The 21,963-nt window shown below is 34.2% G+C and overlaps 1 protein-coding gene across 3 annotated transcripts in view; it reads left to right on the top strand.

The window, feature by feature from the left end:
* The window catches only part of USP34 (ubiquitin specific peptidase 34), a 249,085-nt gene that overhangs the window by 159,906 nt on the left and 67,216 nt on the right, over nt 1-21,963 (top strand). For all 3 annotated transcript variants that reach the window (XM_042981450.1, XM_042981449.1, XM_042981451.1), the window contains 8 exons: nt 6,000-6,200; nt 9,063-9,145; nt 12,314-12,354; nt 12,485-12,609; nt 13,602-13,754; nt 14,921-15,025; nt 16,293-16,348; nt 16,445-16,565. In XM_042981450.1, the coding sequence (XP_042837384.1) occupies nt 6,000-6,200; nt 9,063-9,145; nt 12,314-12,354; nt 12,485-12,609; nt 13,602-13,754; nt 14,921-15,025; nt 16,293-16,348; nt 16,445-16,565 (885 nt within the window). The remainder of the gene's footprint in view (nt 1-5,999; nt 6,201-9,062; nt 9,146-12,313; nt 12,355-12,484; nt 12,610-13,601; nt 13,755-14,920; nt 15,026-16,292; nt 16,349-16,444; nt 16,566-21,963) is intronic.

Here is a 21,963-nt window from a genome sequence, read left to right as displayed (position 1 = left end):
CCATTGTCCCCTCTCCCCAACCCATGACAAACCACCATTGTACTTTGCCTCCATGATTTTGACTACTCTGAGTACCTCCTGTAAATGGAATCATGTGGTATTTGTCTTTCTGTGACTAGCTTATTTCATTTAGCAAAATGTCCTCCAGCATCATCCTTGTTGTAGTCTATTGGAGAATTTCCTTCCTTTTTAAGGCTGCATACATAATATTCCATCGTATGCATATGCTACATTTTGTATATCCATGCATTCATGGGTTGCTTCCATATTATACCTATTGGGAATAATGCTGCTATGAATATAGGTGTATAAATATCTTTGAGACCCTGCTTTCATTTCTTCAAGAGTAGAATTGCTGGGTCATATGGTAATTATGTTTTTAGATTTTTTTGAGGAACCACCATGTCGTTTCCCACAGGAGTTAAACCATTTTACATCTCTGCCAGTAGTGCACAAGTTTCTGTACATATTTGCCAACACTTTTATTTCCTGGTTTTTTGATATCAACCATCCTAATGGGTGTTGAGTGCTATCTCGTTGTTTTAATTTGCATTTCTTAATAAACAGTGAAGTTGAGCATCTTTTCTTATGTTCTTTGGCCATTGAGAGAACTGTCTTTTCAACTCTTGTGCTCATTTTTGAATCAGGTTGTTGGGTTTTTGTTGAGTTTTAGAAGTTCTTTATATATTGTGAATATTAAACCTTTATATAGTTTGCAGATGTTTTCTCCCATTTGTGGGTTACCATTTTACTCTGTGGATAGCCTTGTGCATGAAATCTTTTAATTTTAATGAAGTCTAGTGTGTCTGTTTTTTCTTTTGTTACCTGTCCTATCCAAGAAATCATGTGTCCAAATCCTTTGTCATCAAGCTTCTATCCTACTTTTTCTTGTAAGAGTTTTATTGTTTTAGCTCTTATATTTAGGGCCTTTATTTATTTATTTATTTATTTATTTATTTATTTATTTTTAACTAATTTATTTATTTTAATTTTATTTTTTAAATTGACATCCAAGTTAGCATATAGTGCAACAATGATTTCAGGAGTAGATTCCTTAATGCCCTTTACCCATTTAGCCCATCCCCCCTCCCACAACCCCTCCAGTAACCCTCTGTTCTCCATATTTAAGAGTCTCTTGTATTTTGTCCCCCTCCCTGTTTTTATATTATTTCTGTTTACCTTCCCTTGTGTTCATCTGTTCTGTGTCTTAAAGTCCTCATATGAGTGAAGTCATATGATACTTGTCTTTCTCTGACTGATTTCACTTAGCATAATACCCTCCAGTTCCATCCACGTAGTTGCAAATGGCAAGATTTCATTCTTTATGATTGCATTCTTTAAGATTTCATATCTTTATGATATATATGTGTATATATATAATACACGCACACACACATAAACCACCTCTTCTTTATCCATTCATCCATTGATGGACATTTCTTTCCATACTTTGGCTATTGTTGCTAGTGCTGCTATAAACATTGGGGTGCATGTGTCCCTTCAAAACAGCATCCCTGTATCCCTTGGATAAATGCCTAGTAGTGCAATTGCTGGGTCATAGGGTAGTTCTATTTTTAATTTTTTGAGGAACCTCCATACTGTTTTCCAGAGTGGCTGCACCAGTTTGCATTCCCACCAGCAGTGCAAAAAAGATCCTCTTTCTCCGCATCTTCACCAACATCTGTTGTTGCCTGAGTTGTTAATGTTAGCCTTTCTGACAGGTGGGAGGTGGTATCTCATTGTGGTTTTGATTTGTATTTCTCTGACGGTGAGTGATGTTGAGCATTTTTTCATGTGTCAGTTGGCCATGTGGATGTCTTCTTTGGAGAAGTGTCTATTCATGTCTTTTGCCCATTTCTTCACTGGATTATTTGTGTTTTTGGTGTTGAATTTGGTAAGTTCTTTATATATTTGGGATACCAACCCTTTATCTGATATGTCGTTTGCAAGTATCTTTTCCCATTCTGTCAGTTGCCTTTTTCTTTTGCTGATTGTTTTCTTCGCTGTGGGGAAGCTTTTTATTTAATGAGGTCCCGAAAGTTCATTTATGCTTTTGTTTCCCTTGCCTCTGGTGACGTATTGAGTAGGAAGTTGCTGCAGCCAAGATCAAAGAGGTTTTTGCCTGCTTTCTCCTCGAGGATTTTGATGGCTTCCTGTCTTACATTTAGGTCTTTCATCCACTGTGAGTTTATTTTTGTGTATGGTGTAAGAAAGTGGTCCAGGTTCATTTTTCTGCATGTCGCTGTCCAGTTTTCCCAGCACCACTTGCTGAAGAGACTGTCTTTACTGTCTTTATTCCATTGGATATTCTTTCCTGGTTTGTCAAAGATTAGTTGGCCATATGTTTGTGGGTCCATTTCTGGGTTCTCTATTCTGTTCCATTGATCTGAGTGTCTGTTTTTGTGCCAGTACCATACTGTCTTGATGATTCAAGCTTTGTAATACAGCTTGAAGTCCGTAGGGCCTTGATTTATTTTGAGTTAATTTTTGTATATGGTGTTTTAGTGTGTAAGGGTCCAACTTTATTCTTTTGCATGTGGATATCCAAGGTTTCTCAGCACTGTTTTTTGAAAATACTGTCATTTCTCCCATTGGATGGTCTTGGCACCCTTGTTAAAAATCATTTGACCATAAATGTGAGGGTTTATTTCTGGGTGCTTTATTCCTTTCCATTAATCTTTTTTTCAAGTTTATTTTTATTTCTTTTGAGAGAGAGATAGAGAACAAGAGGGGGAGGTGCAGAAAGAGGAGACAGAATCCCAAGTGGGGCTTGAACTCCTGAACTGGGAGATCATGACCTGAGCTGTAATCAAGAGTTGGACACTTAACCAACTGATCCACCCAGGTGCCCCTTTTCCATTAATTTGCATATGTATCTGATGCCAATACCGCATCATGTTGATTACGGTAGGTCTGTAGTAAGTTTTGAAATCAGGAAGTGTCAGTCCTCTAGTTTTGTTCTTCTCTTTTAAGATTGTATTGGTATTGGAGTCCCGTGAGATTCCCTTTGAATTTTAGCGTGGGTTGTTTTTTTTTTTTCCTCTGCAAAAAATGTCATATTTTGTTACGGATTGTTTTGAGTAATAATAAGTCTTCCAATCCATGGACATGTGATGTGTTTCCATGTATTGTTTTTAATTTTCTTCAGCATTGTTTTATAATTTTCATTGTAGAAGACTTTCATATTCTTGGTTAATTCTTAAGTATTTTATTCTTTTTTTTTTTTTTAATGTTTGTTTATTTTTGAGACAGAGAGAGACAGAGCATGAACAGGGGAGGGTCAGAGAGAGGGAGACACAGAATCTGAAACAGGCTCCAGGCTCTGAGCCGTCAGCACAGAGCCCGACGCGGGGCTCGAACCCACGGACAGTGAGATCGTGACCTGAGCCGAAGTCGGAGGCTTAGCCGACTGAGCCACCCAGGCGCCCCAGTATTTTATTCTTTTGATGCTATTGTGAATTGAATTATTTTTGTAATTTCCTTTTCATATTGCTCATTGTTCACCTATGGAAGTGAATTTTGTGTGTTGGCTTTGTATCCTGTACTTTGCTGAATTCATTTATCTTAAGAGCTATTCTTTGGCATCTTTAAGGTTTTCTATATATCCTCTACAAATGGATAATTTTCCTTTCTAACTTAGATGCCTTTTGTTTCTTTTCTTGCCTAAGTGTTCAGGCCAAAACTTCCCCTACTATGCTGAACAGAAGTGAGGAAAGCCAGTATTCCTCATCTTAGTGGAGAAGCTTTTAGTCTTTCACAATTTAATATGATTTTCACTGTGGGTTTTTCATCTGTGGCTTTTATTTATGCTCAGGTAGTTTGTTTTCCTTCCTTCCTTCCTTCCTTCCTTCCTTCCTTCCTTCCTTCCTTCCTCTCTTTTCTTTCTTTCTTTCTTTCTTTCTTTCTTTCTTTCTTTCTTTCTTTCTTTCTCTTTTCAATTTTAGAGTTTTTGCCTGCTTACTGTGTGAGCAGTGGTGGAGGGTGGGGCTGAGAAAGAGAGAGTCTTAAGCAGACTCCATTCTCAGCGTGGAGCCCGAGATAGCCATCAGTCCCATGGCCCTGGAATCATGACCTGAGCTGAGTTCAGGAGTCTAATGCTTAACCTCTTTCTATTTTGTTGAGTGTTTTTATCATGAAAGAGTGTTGAATTACTTCATGTGCTTTTTCTGCATGTAATCAATTGAAATGATCAGGTGGTCTTTTTTCTTCATTTTGTTGTGGAGTATTGATTGATTCTTGTATGTTGAGTCATTCTTGCATTCCAAGAACAGATCCTACTTGGTCATGTACAATCCTTTTATTGTGTTGCTAAATTCTGTTTGCTAACGTTTTTTCAAGAATATTTGCATCATTAATCCTCAGGGATCTTGGTCTGTAATTTTTTTTGTAGTGACTTTTTCTTTCATTGATACCAGGCTTGTGCTGGCTTCATAGAGTGGGTTGGGAATGCTCTGTTCTTAGAGAATTTGAGAAGGATTGGTATTCATCTTTAAATGTTTAGTAGAATTTACTAATGAAGTTACCAGGTCTAAGGCTTTCTTTATTGGGAGATTTTTATATACTGATTCAATCTCATTACTAGTTATATATCTATTCAGATTTTCTGTTTCTTCAAGATTGAGTCTTGGTAGGTTTTGCGTTTCTAGGAATTTGTCCATTTCATGTAGGTTATCTGGCTTTTTGGCTTACATTTATCTATTATACTCTTAGAATCCTTTTTATTTCTGTAGAATTGGTAGAAAAATTCCCACTTTTATGTCTGATTTGACAAATTTCACTTTTTTTAGTTCTAGCTAAAGGTTTTGTTTTTTTCAAAGAATAAACTTTTATTTACATTGATTTTTTTGTTGTTGTTATTGTCTTTCTATTATGTTTTATTTACCTCTGCTGTGTATTATTTCCTTATTTCTTCTAGCTTTGGGTTTAGTTTTTCTAGTTCTTAAGTTGGAAAGTTAGATTCTTGATTTGAGATCTTTTTCTTTTAATGTAAGTGTTTATAAATTTCCTTCATTAGTACTTATTTCACTGAATCTCTTAAGTTTCATACTTTTTAAGACCATGATTTTTTTTTTTTCTTTCATGAAGTGTCTGTTCATATCGTGGACTTTTTTGTTGTTGTTCTTCCTTTCCTTTTCCTTTCCCTTTCCACCTTAGCAAAGAGTTGTAAGACTTTTTTTTTTTTTCCTTAATTAATTTAGACAAGTTTTTCCACTACATGTATGTATGGGAATATTTGTATTCAATCTGTGGCTTGCTTTTTTCATTATTTTGACAGTGTCTTTTAAGCAGAGAGGTTTTTAATTTTAACAAAATTGATATCTTATTTAGAAATCTCTGCTCCAAGACCGCAAGTATGTTCCCCCTTTTTTTTTCTACTATTATAAGTACTATTTGCATTTATTTCTGTGATGCATTTTGAGTTAATTTTTTTATATGTAGAGTGAAGTTGGGGGTTTGTTTCATTTACTTTTTTCAGTATGACTATTCAGTTTTCTAGGATCATTTGTTAAAAAGACTATTCTTACTGAAATTTCTTGATAACTTTCTTGAAAATCTAATGTAGTATTGCTGCATTACCTGGAATATTGGTTTAGCTGTACAATTTGGAAGTTGGATTAGGAAGAGTGGAAAATAGCTGTTGATGTGAGCACTCTGAAACTTTCATCTTGCACATAAATGATACTTACTAATTTACTCACAGGAGGTGTTTTTAAAATTCTAAAGTAGAGCTTTAAATCAGAAATTAATTTTCATATGAAATATTTTACCAAAAATATTTTTATTTTAAATCTCCTTATGTAAAGTGCAAAATCTTCTGTTATTTTTTACAATTTTGGGGAATTGCTTTGGCTCCAGAATATTGGAGTATATGTCATTTGCATGGAAAAACAACAGTACTTCATCTCTTAATTTTATTTTCTAGCTTTCAATTTCAGGTTATATAGTGGCCATATTAAATTAACCAAAATAGGGAAATGACATTTTCTTCTTCTCCACAGTGGCAGCTAGACTGTCTTGCTTGCTTGCTGAAGTTAATATGCCAGTTTGCAATAGATCCATCCGATTTGGATTTAGCTTATCACGATGTCTTTGCCTGGTCTGGTATAGCAGAAAGCCATAGGAAAAGAACTTGGCCTGGTAAATCAAGAAAGGCTGCTGGTGATCATGCCAAGGGTCTTCATATACCAAGATTAACAGAGGTAAAGTACAGAAGTTCCCATTAGATTATAGTAATGAATTCTATTTGTGTTTTATCGAGTTAAGAATACGCTAATGCATAAGGAATATGATCCCAGACTACTACAATATGATGTAACTGCTGAAGTGATACCTTCATTTTAAATTGAGTAGTAATTATGAAATAGTAATGTTTTTCAGTTTATTATCCAAATTTCAGGAATGAATGTCATTCTGCTGTACTCCCCAACTGTAGTTAGTTAGTCATTTACACAGTAATTTATATACTAAATTTGTCAGGGTCCATTTAGGGAAATAAGCCCCACTAGGTGTTTGAACAGAGGTGATTTAAAGTAAATAATTGTTTTTACGTGTATGTTTTGGAGGACTAAGTATGTAAAAGGAAAATGTTGAGGTAACCCAAAGGAGTAACCATTCACCACCTCTAGGGTTTGAGAAGCATATGGAAAAGGTTTGGGGTTTTCAGAAATGAGGAGGTTATAAGGATCTTGTTGGCCTGCAGTTTAGGCCTCTGAGGAAGGTGTTCTGCTACTGCTTCTGAAATCAATGGCTTCTGAAATCAAATGGGTTAAATACTTATGTTTCAATGCTGACAGAACAAGCAAGAAAGTAATCTCTCTAGTGTCCCAGGTTAATGGAACCTCATAGAAACCAGCTGGCAAAAGAGGAATTTAGTTTATGATGTACCAGCCCTAACATCACAAAGCAAGTTGATAGAATGGTATATTTAGAGCTGAATGAAAATGGCACCATAACCAGGATGACATCCACAAGTATAATTAGAATTCTTTCTGGCTGTGGATTCTTTTGTTCATGTGATCAAATATTTGCTGTTCGAATTGTTCCATCCCTGAATTGGGAAATGGGGACAGATGAAGACAGGTTTTTAGTGAGATCTCTTCCTCATTTGTAACCTTTTGAGAACAGCATCTTACCTCATAGCTGCCCCTAGAAACTCTAGAATTGTGAGTTGTTTCTGATTAGAGAAATAGGTTCTGTAGTGAACATAGGTTGGAAACTACTGGTGAAAATTGAAACCTGAAGCATATTTCCCTTTTGGAATTTTGGAGATTAAAGGGGCCAGATGATTTTGTTAGTATTCCAAGTCATTTACAGCTAATACAATTAAAATAGACTATGGAGACTACAGTGTAATCTAAATGTGTTTTCCAGTATTGCTTATTGCCAATTACTTACTTACTTTAACCTTGCATTGCTATAATGTTTCAGTTAATTTTTTTCCAGAATAATCTTTCCAAGTTATAATTTGAAAGCTCCCCTTTCCATTAACTCATTAAATAACTTCACAGCTTTGACCTTGATTAGTGGTTTCCTCTTGAGATTTTTTTTTTAATGTGTTTTTTTTTTTTTTTTAACATTTATTTACTTTTGAGACAGAGAGAGACGGAGCATGAATGGGGGGAGCGTCAGGGAGAGAGAGAGACACAGAATCGGAAGCAGGCTCCAGGCTCCGAGCTGTCAGCACAGAGCCCGACGCGGGGCTCGAACTCGTGAACCACGAGATCATGACCTGAGCCAAAGTCGGACACTTAAACGACTCAGCCACCCAGGCGCCCCATCCTCTTGAGATTTTAATAATAAATATATATAGTATAGACATAAACTACATACATAAGGAATTTTAAAATATTGTTTTTTAAAAAGTATATGCAAGTACATGCTTATTGACAATAATTCGGAATATATAGGTGAACCTATCCTCCTAGTCATAGGTGACTACCGTTAATAGTTATGATTTTTTTCTGTGCACATACTTCTATAGTTTAGAAAAGGTGCTTACTAAATATTTTTTTCCATTGGTTTATCATAATCAGAACTTAATGTATTAAGCTATTTGGGAACAAAAATCTTTGTTATATTAATTCTAGAGACAAAGTTAGCCAGTTTTGATACTCTATAGATAGTGAGGAAGAACACTAATTTTTTCATAATTTACTGTCATGCATTATTTCATTTGTTATCCTTAAAAAGCTTTTCAGAACGTTCAAATTTCAAGTTGAACTTTCAAATTCCAGCCTAGACCGCTTTCCTTAAAGCTGTTCTGATTTCACCAGGGACAGGTTTAGTTGCTGCTCTCTTTTTTTTGCTCATGTGGCACATTGTATTCCTTGTGTTACAGTGCTTTCTATGTTATCTGCTGCAGTGGATTCAAACCTCCAGGATGGGAACAGTGCTTATAACATAAGTGCCCAGAAGGGTTTCGATCTGCAGAAGGGAGTCAGTAATTCTTTATTTATATAAATTAGCAAATTATTTTCTACCATTATATAGAACTCTATAGAACATTATATAGAATTCCCATTATATAGAAGAACTAATACCTAAAAATTAAGTAGTTTATTAGAATCATGCAGCTTGAAAGTTTGCAAACTAAATATTGATCCTCAGGATTTTTAATCTAGAATCTATGCCCTGTATTCATCTTTTTCTCTGTTTCAGGATGGTTGAGATCTCTGTTGCTGCTTGGCCTTACTTATTTCAAAATTTAAAAATGTATAATTCTCCTTCACCACCCCAATAAACCACCGACATGTGTAATATGTTTTTTTCACCCATGTGGGTGACATGTAAAGAATTTGTGGGTCAAATACAAAGAATAGTTTTGTAAAATAATAATAATAATAATACTAAAATAGTTTGGCCTCTGTATTTCTAAATTTTCATTTTTTTTAAGTTGCTATTCTTAAGTTTGTTCGCAAAATTCTGATTTTCTAATACTGATATTTTTACTGTATGATTTTCTTTGTCATAGATAAAAATCAAATTTGGAGTTTTGGGTTAAAAATGCATTTTTGTGTTTTAGCATATTTAAAGATTTTTTTGTAATGTTTTTTGTTTTGAAGGTATTTCTTGTTCTTGTCCAAGGAACCAGTTTGATTCAGCGACTTATGTCTGTTACTTATACATATGATAATCTGGCTCCTAGGTATGAAGTTTTTACATAATTTATGTATGTATTTGTAGTAAGAATGGAGTGTTTTAAAATTTCATGTTGAAAACATTTAAGTGAGCAGGAAAACTGTTAGGGCATCTTAACTTTTCTACTGTTCATCTTCATTTGTGTATTGTCAACATTTTGTCAGTTTTTATTGCATAATCATGAACGTTCATTTTCTGTGTGTGTGTGTGTGTGTCTTTGTGCACATATTTATTTATATATTGTCCTGAATTTTATGAGAGTAAGGTTCAGATATCATGACCATTTACCCATAATCCTTCGATACCAGACATTTTCTTAATAATTGGAGTAAACACTCAAATATAGCAAGTTTAACATGGTTATGATAGTGTTATTTAATATATAGTTCACACTCAAATTGTCCCATTAATATTCTTTATAGTGTTTTTTCCCCCCCCTGGTCTAGGATCATGTACTGCATTTGGTTGTATTTCTTCCATTTCCTTTTACCCAGGGATACTTCGTTAGCCTCTCATGATACTGACATTTCTGAGTAGTGCAGGCCAGTTGCTTTATAAAGCACCTTTCAATTTAGGTTTTCCTGATTGTTCTTCATGATTAAATTCAGATTATATACATTTTTAGCAGGAATATATACATTTTTAGCAGCAGTACTCTGTAAGTAAAGTGTCTTTCTCAATACATAACTGGTGATGTCAGTTTGTCCCATTATTAATGATATTAATTTTTACTAGTTTATTTTGTTCCCTGCAGGTTTCTTTACAGTAAGGTTTCTGATTTTTTCTAATGAAAAGTAACCCGTGGGAAGCTGCTCCTCATAAAACTTTCATTCATTTTCAGCAGAGATGATTCTTGCCTAATTCAGTTATTAGTAAATGTTTGGAAACTAGTGATTTTCTGACTTACAACCATTCCTTTTATGCTTATTCGTTGACATTGTGTTTTGAAGAAGAGTTTTCTCTTCTTCCTTTTACTTCATATCAGTTTGAATTAATGGATTATTTTTCGCTCGGTTTGTTGCAGTTCATTACTATTACTATTCACTTTACTCAAATTATGCCTGAGCTGGCCACCTCAAGCTTGTTCATGGGTCATTTTGACATATCCCTATTATTTGGGGTGGAGGGAAGGAGTCCTTTTTTATTTTTCCTGTCACTGTAAGATCCTCAAGGCATGTAATTTCTCTACCTTAGTCCTGGAATCAGCCATTTCTTTAAGAAGCTGTAGTTCTTGTTGGGGAGGAACAAAATATGGGTTCTTGGTATACTCATTGCTACTGAGGACTCCTTGTTTCTAGGCCCTTGGTGGACAGAGCTGGAAATATGTGTGTATGAATATAGTTTAGCCAGGCGATATCCCATTTAATTTGGGCTACAGTGGAGATTTCTTTTTTTGAAAATAATGTACAAAATTTTAATGCAAAAATTCAAGTGTGGTAATTGCTGACTGATACATGGGTACCTGACTGTATGCCTTTAATAATCACATAAGTTAAAGTTGTGAAATTAATTTCTAAATATTGTGTAGGTATTTATGTTCGGCTGAAGTTTGCTATCATACTCAAATGATTTATAAAGCTAATGTAAACACGTTTGAAATTGCTTGACCTTATTCATGGCTAATAGCTGATAGCTGTTTTTAGATGCTTTTAAAAGTCACCTTCATAGGCAGTGGTTGCATATAAATAGCATGATTATTTTAAGATTATTTCTTTTATAATTTACCCTGTTTTTTGGGTCTCTCTCAGTTGAATTCACATTCATTGCTTCATCAATATCTACCTCCATCCACTAGACACTGAGTTCTATATGAACTATATTTGATCTTGCTCAAGAATGTATTTTTAGTACCAGATACTTTGTCTCATTGTTTATAAAACTTAGGAATGGACAGCATGTAGAAATGAAGAGATTACTATAACATGCCTTTGATTGTATGATCAGATAAATTTTATACCCTCACCACCAATACTCTTCACTTAAATAATTCTTAACTCTTCCTCTGTGTCCTCACTAACCCACACTCTACCTCACTCTTCCAACATACCACAATACATTGAGGTAACAAGGCAATTCAGTAACTGCTTTAATCTGGTTTTATTTCTTGAGAATTAAGAAATGTTCACATGACTTTGTTAGTCTCACACGAGAAAAAATAAACATGCAGGTTTGCTACCAACTTCTGCTATTCAAGCTGGTTCACTCTGTGGCAATTCTTGTTTTCATTCTACCACTCCTCATCCTTGTTTTTTCTCAGTGCCTGTTCATGCACCGTTATCTTTCCATAGGCCCCCATTTTGAGTTCATATGGTGGTAGGTTTGTATTAATTAAGGCAGTTAGAGCAAATATTTTGCCTGTGTTATCAAAAATCTTCTTATGCTATATATTTAAAAGATGGGTAGGTTGCTTTTGGTAAAGTTGATTATGCCAATATGATAATAACTAAACATGAAATACGGACAAATATATGATACATAAGTTGTATCTTAGTACTTTTTACTTTCTTTTTGAGAGTTTGAAAGGTATTTTGTTAATTATAACAAAGTGAGGATGCTAGAGATCAGTGCTTTTTCTTTTCCAAACTATAAGACAAATAATCCCCATTTATTGGTTTTGTTACAATGAAAGTTTTTAATACTTTAAATTGTAGTAGCACAGTAACTAAATGTATGGAGAAAAATGGTTCTAAAATAATACAGAATTAAGTTAGTTTTCTCTACTTTTTAATAATTTGCTTTTAACCATTTCTGATAGAAATTGGCATTAACAGTACTAAAGGAAGGGCATTATATGTCAGTGTATGATTTTATTTTTAAAATTGGAAGTCTGAAGTTTGCAATCGAAACCATTATAACTTTTCTCTTTGTAATATACATTTTTTTAGTAACTAAATCCTGAGTATTTCCTGAGGGTTCACTTATTTCAGTCAATACTGTATTCACTCAGATATTGTTCATTAAATCTGAACAATCATATGGAGTGGTCTATAATAATTTTTTACCAGTGTTTCTTTAAAAGATAAAGACTATAGGAAAAACAGATATTTTTCTTAAAATTTATTCTTTTGGGGGAGTACATTGTATAACTTGAAAGGATATGTGGTAATAAATTGAGTCATTTTTATTTTATTGCTGAATTTAATTGGTGGTGGTGGATTTTTTTTTTACTTTACAGAGTTTTGAAAGCTCAGTCCGATCACAGGTCTAGGCATGAAGGTAAGGATTCTACAAAAGTAGTTTTTAATAGATAAAGATTTGCGTAACTAGATAATGTTTAATAATGAACATTGTGTTTTCTTTACAGTACAAATCCTTATAGTCATATTTTTTTCTAATTTCTCTTTAGTTTCACATTATTCAATGTGGCTCTTGGTGAGTTGGGCACATTGCTGTTCATTAGTGAAATCTAGCCTTGCTGATAGTGACCATTTACAAGATTGGTTAAAGAAATTGACTCTCCTTATTCCTGAGGTAAGATAAGGATTGAAGATTAGAACTATTACTCTTCATATTATTTGATATTATTAGCATTGATAATAAAAAAAAGAGCTAATGGAAACAAATGGACTTGATTTCGTAAATATATTCCATTAACTGGAATATACTTATTAAATACTTTAAGATTCATTATGTTTTAACTATATACACGTAAATGTGAATGTTAGTCTGTAACATTCATATTTGTCTTTTTTCTGAAATAAAACTGATTGTTTTGCTTTAGAATTTTGAAAATCTTTTTCTGGGAAGGACTCGAGTGTTTATTTTGGTAATTTATATTTTAGAGAAGTTTTTTTTCCTTTTCTGTTCAATTAGAGTGTATCCTTAGATACAAGAGATAATAAAAATTAGTCAAATATATTTTGATTTTGATGTCAACACTCAGGTCAATATAATTTTCACTAACCATATCTCGATGTTGCTTATACCATATTCCTAAGTGAAATGGTAGAAACATATTCTTGATAAAACACTTAACCACAGTAGTCACATTATTTTAGGTCACTTCGTCTTAATACCTTTAGCTCTGAGTTGAATGCATATTCTTGTTCTGGCTGTGTCCCAGGTAATGATTGTGACATTTGGGCAAGTCCCTTAGAAACTGTAAAATGTTCTGGTTAAGTACTTTCTAAATTGCTTCTTGTTCTGAAATATTTTCTCTTTTTATTTAGTTTTGTAAATAAATTATTATGAATATCCTTTCCTTAGTCCCTTTTGTATTTGTTGTTATTATGTTTGTTTTTATCATGACCATATTTGGGAATTTCTAACATGTTTCTACATATTACTGTATACTTTGGGGTACTTTATTTGATATTTATGTGCGTGAGTATGTGATCAGAATATTGCATTTAAAAATATATTACTAAAGAAGCCATCTAACATGTTATTTCTGCTGACATATTTAAAGATTAACTTTTAAATACTTAATTCATACTGTCTTTGGAACTTTCTTTTTCATTTAGACTGCTGTCCGTCATGAGTCTTGCAATGGTCTTTATAAGTTATCTCTGTCAGGGCTAGATGGAGGAGACTCAATCAATCGGTCCTTTCTGCTATTGGCTGCTTCAACATTGTTGAAATTTCTTCCCGATGCTCAAGCACTCAAACCTATCAGGGTAAGTTTTACTGTGTTTAGTAGCTGTTTCTATTTCTGCAGTTTTCTTTGTGTCAACTTTTAATCACTGTATTATATACTTGGAGTAATTTTGAGTACTTGTTCACTGTATGTAGTTTTTACCAAGAGGATAGTCATAAAGTTCTTAAAGTGGCAGCATTGTGGACATATTGAATGACACATTACACCTAGGAATGGAATTTGTATGCTTTAATTTCAGCTCTGTGGAATCTCTCATGGGTATTCTGTTTTGGAAATAGCATTTGTTCTTACTGTGTTTTGGACCTTGTGTTAATAAATTGAATGATAAAGGGGCGCCTGAGTGGCTCAGTCGGTTGTGCGGCCGACTTTGGCTCAGGTCATGATCTCGCGATTCATGGGTTTGAGCCCTGCTTTGGGCTCTGTGCTGGCAGCTCAGAGCCTGGAGCCTACTTCTGATTCTTTGTCTCCCTCTCTCTCTGCCCCTCCCCTGCTTACTCTCTGTCTCTTTCTCAAATAATAAACATAAATAAATAAATAAATAAATAAATAAATAAATAAATAAATAAAATGATAAAAACATGATAAATGAAGCTTTCTTATTTACTAACACAGATTTTTGCAGTATTCTATCATTATGATATTCTAAATTTTCAGTTTTCTTTACTGTTCCAGTATATATCCTAGCTTCGTAAAAAATTCTTCTACCATGTAATAAATTCAGAGCTCATTAAGTAAATTTTACTAATCTCAGAAGTATGATTCATTGTAGGATTTACATTTTTCTCCTCCATATTTACTTGTCATTAAGTATGTGAGATATGTAAAATGTTTTTTATGTTTTATATTTCAAAACTCTAAAAGACCACTGCATTTGCGTAGGTTTGTATATACTCATGTTCTGTAGGTTTCTTTTGTTGATACATTTTCATTGAATTCTTAATTCATCACAGGTTATAAGAAATTTGAGGGTAATATTTTTCTGAAAGTTCTCGTTTATTTATGGACGTAGTTATTCTAATTTTACAGGAACTAGAAGTGTTCTCTCCATACTTTATTAAATTTTGAATACTGCTTTTACAGGGATTTAATTTTTTTTGTAAGGTCTGTAGTTTCTTAGATGTATTGTAATTTTAAATTATTCCCCCTTTTAAAGTGTTTTCACAGAGTTTTAATTTTTTTTAACAGATAGATGATTATGAAGAAGAACCAATGTTAAAACCTGGATGTAAAGAGTATTTTTGGTTGTTGTGCAAATTAGTTGACAATATACATATAAAGGATGCTAGTCAGGTATGTTCAGAAAATTATGCATTAACTTGCTAATAGAGATGGATTATACACATGTATGTTTATGACTTTATATAGGTCCTTATTTTTAAGGGCATTTTTATCATTTTATAAGAGTTGAAAATGCCATAATTATTTTACTGTAGTTGTACTGTTTTGTTCTGCTGTAATTCCTTTGTTCTTTTTACTTTGACCTTTGTTGAAGTGTCTTCATCTGGTACCTAGAAGTAATTTCCTTTCTTCTGAGTAGGATTTGTAGATGTAAAATCTTACTTGGAATGTGAAGTTCAGACTTTAAATGTAAATATACAGGTTTCTGTAATAGCATGTGGATTTGGAGTTTTGAATATGTAAAATAAAATTGCAATTCAGATAGAATTTAAGGTAAACTATCAGTTTACTGATCTAATTTTCTTAGACTAAAATATTTTGAGATGGTTAAAACAAATTAACTTCAAAGACAAACTTGTTGCCTAAGACTTTTGTTTTTTCTCCTTCATAAATTTAGTAAGCAAAAATGCCTCTAACAAAATGAGAAAGAAGATACATTTAGGTATTTAGGAAACATTTTCCCTCTTTTTAAAAAATGTGTTTTAATTTGCGCACCTGGCTGGCTCAGTTAGCAGAGCATTCAACTCTTGATCTTGGGGCTGTTAGATTTGAGCCCCACCTTGGGTGTAGAGATTACTTAAAAATTAAAAAATTTTTAAAAATGTGTTTTAATCCCAGTGCCTTTCATATACTTTACATTTTAAAAAATCCTGTAGTGTTTGCACTTCTTTTAAGGAGCAGTGTACGTTGAATTCTTAAAGTATTCTACTTTTTATTTGAGAAATAATTTTAAAAAATTGAATGTGTTTTAATTTACTTGAGTATTCATAAAATATTGATGTCAGATAAACAGCAGAGGAGGGGCAGGGACAGAGGGGGAGAGAAAGAATCCTAAGCAGGCTCCATAGTGTCAGTGTGGAGCTCGTTGTGGGCTTAAACTCACAAACTGTGAGATACGACCTGAGCCAAAACCAAGAGTCGGACACTTAACTGACTGAGCCACCCAGGCACCCCTACAACTATAATTTTATTAATTGACATCATGTATAGGTAAAGAATAACTGTATTATTTATAATTTAAATGGTATATTCGTGTATTTGGGAGACTGAATTCTTCTTACAAGGAAAGGATGTGTTTTGTTTTAGTAATCTCTGGCTACTAAACAAAAAAATATATATATATATGTATTTGAATTTTGTATTTTCTCTTTGTATTAAGACCACACTCCTCGACTTAGATGCTTTGGCACGACATTTGGCTGACTGTATCCGAAGGTAAATTTAAATGTGAAATTGACAGTTATATTGTTGAAAAAAGATATAAAGGACATAATTATGTGAACTATCTTGTGTGCGTTCTTTTTTGTGTAGCAGGGAAATCCTTGATCATCAAGATGGTAATATAGAAGATGATGGGCTTACAGGACTCTTAAGGCTTGCAACAAGTGTCATTAAACACAAACCACCCTTTAAATTTTCAAGAGAAGGACAGGTACGTATTAAGACATCAAATGTCTATATGAAATATGATTGAAACCTTTTTTGTTGTTGGGTTGTATGTGGATATGTTAAAATTATCTTAAACATGCAAACATAAACGTTGCTAGAACTTTATTGCTGGTAGGAAAAGTGAACATTGAATAAAATGAACCCTAGAAATATAAATCTTAGGCTTAAATTTAGAATGCTGAAACAAATTTTAATTCCTGTGACTTGTACATAGAAAGGCAACCCCGGGCGCCTGGGTGGCTCAGTCAGTTGAGCGTCCGACCTCGGCTCAGGTCACAATCTCGCGGTCCGTGAGTTCGAGCCCCGCATCGGGCTCTGGGCTGTTAGCTCAGAGCCTGGAGCCTGCTTCCGATTCTGTGTCTCCCTTTCTCTCTGCCCCTCCCCCATTCATGCTCTGTCTCTCTCTGTCTCAAAAATAAATAAACGTTAAAAAAAAAAATTAAAGAAAGGCAACCCCTACTTCAGTGGTACGGTTTCTGTAGGATTGAATATTTTGAATTAATAATTTGCACAGTGGAATTAATAAGTGGTCATTATAGAGTATCTGTTTTATTAGTTTCATGTTTTAAAAGCGCATTTGACATAAAATCTATTGAATACTAGATCATGCATAATGATTCTATATCTATAAATGTCTAATTACTCTTCAGATTAAGTTATTTACTTTGCCATTAGCACTTTTGTCATTGTCTGCATTAAGGGAGTTAGTTTTGGTTTGGATGGCTGTTTTCTTGAGGTTACTAACTGTGGTAAGAAACATAGGAATAACCACGATGGAAGATAGTCCTCATGGGGATGGTGTAAGGGATTCTGGTGATAAATCTGTGGTACTTTCCCTATTCAGCAAAGCCCCTTCTTGTACTCTTTCTTTTAGGTCCTAATTTTTAAATTTTGCCTTAAAACTCACTGGGAATAATTTGATTTAGTTTTGCTGGTTGAAGTATTCTGTTACATAAACCAGTATGTCATTTTTATTCCAAAGTGTAAATATATTGATTTTTCTGATAACATATTATAACATGAAAATCATTGTAAAGAAAGAAAACATGTTTAGATAGTTCAAAAGAAGATCCCCATGTAGTTTGATTTGCCATGATGCTCAGCTGATGGATGGCTTCTAGGAGTTTCCATGGATATATTAAATACTCAAATAATTTATATTACAAAAATACCATTCTGTGATCTTCTTTCTTCACTTAAAAAAGTGAATGTGTTAAAAAATATGTTTAAAAGATTGAATACATAAAGAGGAAAATAATATATTACTGACATTTATGTTACTGGTTGTAAAAAAAAAAAACTGCAACTGCAGGGAACAACATCTTTGCATACCTGTCCCATTATATACTCACTTAAGAAAATTTTTTTAAATGTTTATTTATGTTTGAGAGAGAGAGAGACAACAAGCAGGGGAGGGGCAGAGAGCGAGAGACACAGAATTTGAAGGAAACTCCAGGCTCTGAGCTGTCAGCACAGAACCCAGTGCGGGGCTCGAACTCATGAACTGTGAGATCGTGACCTGAGCCAAAGTTGGCCGTTTAACTGACTAAACCACCCAGGCACCCCTATACTCACTTTTTTTAATGTTTATTTTTGGGAGAGAGTGAGAGGCTGCATGAGTTGAGGGGGGCAGAAAGAGAGGGACAGAGAATCCCAAGCAGGCTTCATGCTGTCAGTGCAGAGCCTAATAAGGGGCTCAAACTCATGAACCATGAGATCATGACCTGAGCCAAAATCAAGAGTTGGATGCTTAACTGAGCCACCCAGGTACCACTCGTATACTTAGGTTCTCTTTCATTCCTTCTTCCTTCCTTCCTTCCTTCCTTCCTTCCTTCCTTCCTTCCTTCCTTCCTTCCTTCCTTCAACATGAATAGGGGAGGGAGGGGGATACAGAAGGTGAAGCAGTCTCCAGGCTCTGAACTGACGCTGGGCTCAAACTCACAAACTGCAAGATCATGACCTGAGCCAAAGTTGGACAGTTAACCGACTGAGCCACCCAGGCACCTCTATACTCATATTCTTAAAAGTAAATTTGATTCATTTTAATTGTAATACCTTAGTTTACAAAAGGTTCCTTCCGTATATTCTTCAAGCTGCACTGTATTAGAATGTTCCTAATATCTCTGTTTCTCAGATATCCCCACATTCCTTACATGTGGCAGTCTCGTTGCTTTAGTTTTATGTTTTTGATTACTATTGAAGATGAGTGTCTTTGTATGTATGCTATGTATTGTGTATTTGTGTTAACTTGTGAATTTTTCTGTTCATAATCATTGTGTATCTTTTGTCATTTTTCTTCTCATTTGTAAAACTCTGTACTTTGCAAATATTAAAAAGAATTTTTAATTCTTTTTCTGTCTTTTCCAGAATTCTTGTTTTTCTTACCCATATTTTTAAAAGACTGCTTATTTTTTCTTTCTTTCTTTTGTTGATTTAAATAATAATTTTAGGCAAAGTTTTGAGCCCTTTGTTAGTAGACCCCATGTGGACAAATTACGCAATTAAGGCATAACCAGTTTAAGCAACTTGTCTCACTGAGGTCACTCATACTCTTCACTTGGCCAAGCTTCTGACCATTATGTACTACTGTCTGTAGATTTAAAATCCTAAACACGTGGCTCTATAGTTTGCTTTTTTCACCTACCTTAGAGATTCTCTGTATCAGTATATACTGTATACAGTTAATTCATTCTTTTTAACAACTGCATAATATTCTTTTTTCTGTGTGTGTGTGTGTGTGTGTGTGTGTGTGTGTGTGTGTACACCCACACACTATCTTCCTAGTGATGAAAATGGTCTTATGCTCTAATAAGTGATATTGCAGTGAAGGTGTATAAATATCTTCCACTTAGGAAATCTTTAAGAAAAAATTTTGGAAGTAGAATTGCTGGTTCATAGGGTATGTCCCTTTATGATTTTGGTCAGTATAACCATGTTGCTTGCAGTGGATGCTGAGCCAATTTGTGATCCCACCTACACTGTTTGTGGATGAATGCCCATTTCCTCACATTCCTGCCAACCCAGTATAATATCAAATATTTCATTTCTGCCAGACTGATAGGTGAAAAATATTCTCTTGGGTTTTTTAGTTGTGATTATGAGTAAGGTTGAGCTTCTTTGCATGTTTTGAAAGCCATTATTTTGTATTATCTTTTCTGGGATCTAGACTCCATGTAGAAAACTAGGAGGGTGGCAAATATGTTGGGGATCTAGTTAGGAAGTTTGGAGTGGTTCTGAAGAGGGTTGATGGTGAAAAGTGGTTGGATTTGGGATGTTTATTGAAGGTAGAGCTCACAGACTTAAATTTGGATAGGATTGTGAGATGGGAGAGAGAGAAATTAAGAATGACTTAACAATTTTAAGCCTCAGAAACTAAGTGAATGGTAATTCCATTTAATAAGAAAGGGAAATCTCAGGATAGATGGTTTTAGGGGAGAAGTGTGGGTTCAAAATCAGGAGGTCCATTTTGGACATGTTAAATTTGAGATGTCAATTAGATATGGAAGTGGAGAGGTGTTTAAGGTGGTTGGTTTGGTATAATATATTTTTTTAATTTTATTTTTTATTTTTTTAAATTTACATCCAAGTTAGCATATAGTGCAACAATGATTTCAGGAGTAGATTCCTTAGTGCCCCTTACCCATTTAGCCCATCCCCCCTCCCACAATCCCTCCAGTAACCCTCAGTTTGTTCTCCATATTTATGAGTCTCTTCTGTTTTGTCCCCCTCCCTGTTTTTATATTATTTTTGTTTCCCTCCTTATGTTCTTCTGTTTGGTCTCTTAAAGTCCTCACATGAGTGAAGCATATGGTTTTTGTCTTTCTCTAATTTCACTTAGCATAATATTCTCCAGTTCCATCCACGTAGTTGAAAATGGCAAGATTTCATTCTTTTTGATTGCCGAGTAATGCTCCATTTTATACACACACACACACACACACACACACACACACACACACACACACATACACACATGTATGTATGTATATATATACACGTGTATATACGTGTATACACGTATATACACGTATGTATACATATGTGTATATACGTGTATACACGTATACGTATATACACGTGTATATACCACCTCTTCTTTATCCATTCATCCATTGATGGACATTTGGGCTCTTTCCGAACTTTGGCTATTGTTGCTAGTGCTGCTATAAACATTGGGGTACATGTGTCCCTTCGAAACAGCACACCTGTATCCCTTGGATAAATGCCTAGTAGTGCAATTGCTGGGTCGTAGGGTAGTTCTATTTTTAGTTTTTTGAGGAACCTGCATACTGTTTCCCAGAGTGGCTGCACCAGCTTGCATTCCCATGGTTTGGTGTAATATTAAGAAAAGTTTTCATTTTCTCCTAGATATTTAAAATACCTTTTCTACTTTAACAATTTTGCTTTATTGATTAAGAATTCTTTAAAAATTTCATTGACAATTTACTTTTGTTCAGGAATCAGTTAACATTTTGTGTAAAGAGCCTTTTAGTAAGTATTTTAGGCTATGCAGGCTAAATACGGTCTTGGTCACCACTATGACCACTACTGCTACTTCTTTTCCTTACTCTTTATGCCCTCTTCCTTGATTTTTCTAATTCCCCTTTAAAAATATAAACCCTATTCTTATCTCTACTACATTGCATAGTATCTAGCAACAAAAATATATATTGAACAGATTGATGGTTAAGACTCAGTCCTAGTGGTGGTGCCTGGGTGGCTCAGTCAGTTGAACATCTGACTTCGGCTCAGGTCATATCTTATAGCTCATGAGTTCCAGCCCCGCATTGGGTTCTCTGCTGACAGCTCAGAGCCTGGGGCCTGCTTCGGAATATGTGTCTCCCTCTCTGTCTGCCACTCCCCTGCTCATACTCTGTCTCTCTCTCTCTCAAAAATAAAATATAAAAACATTGAAAAAAAAAAAAAAACTGAGTCCCGATTGTTAAGAACTGACAGTGGTTCATTTTTTCAGGAGATAATTATTGAGAAACCTGCCTTATTCAAAATTTGTATGTACCTTCTCAAATAATGGTTGCTCAGGATATTTGCAATTGCTCAGGTAAAAAATAAGAGCTTAATATTAAAGAGACCATCAGGGTTATGAAAGATCACATAGCACTTACATGATTAGGAAAATTGAAGAAGGTACACCTTTTGTAATACAGGATAAAGTATTTTTAAGTAGAAAAGTGCAGGAAACATTTAAGTCCCAGAAAAGACTATGAGTAAAACTAAGTCATAGGAAACCACTAGATATGTGCAGGAAATTTATAAGTTCAGTTTGGCTTGAGTTTGAAGAAGTATAAGAGGTAAATTTGGAAAACTAGATGGTCCATCTTTTGTGTTCACAGGCGATTATTTATTTATTATTATTACTATTA

Source organism: Panthera tigris, chromosome A3 (genome assembly GCF_018350195.1).
Source record: "Panthera tigris isolate Pti1 chromosome A3, P.tigris_Pti1_mat1.1, whole genome shotgun sequence".
Classification (NCBI taxonomy): Eukaryota; Metazoa; Chordata; class Mammalia; order Carnivora; family Felidae; genus Panthera; species Panthera tigris.
The sequence above is the reverse complement of the archived record's forward strand: the minus strand, read 5'-3'. Positions and strand labels throughout refer to the sequence as shown.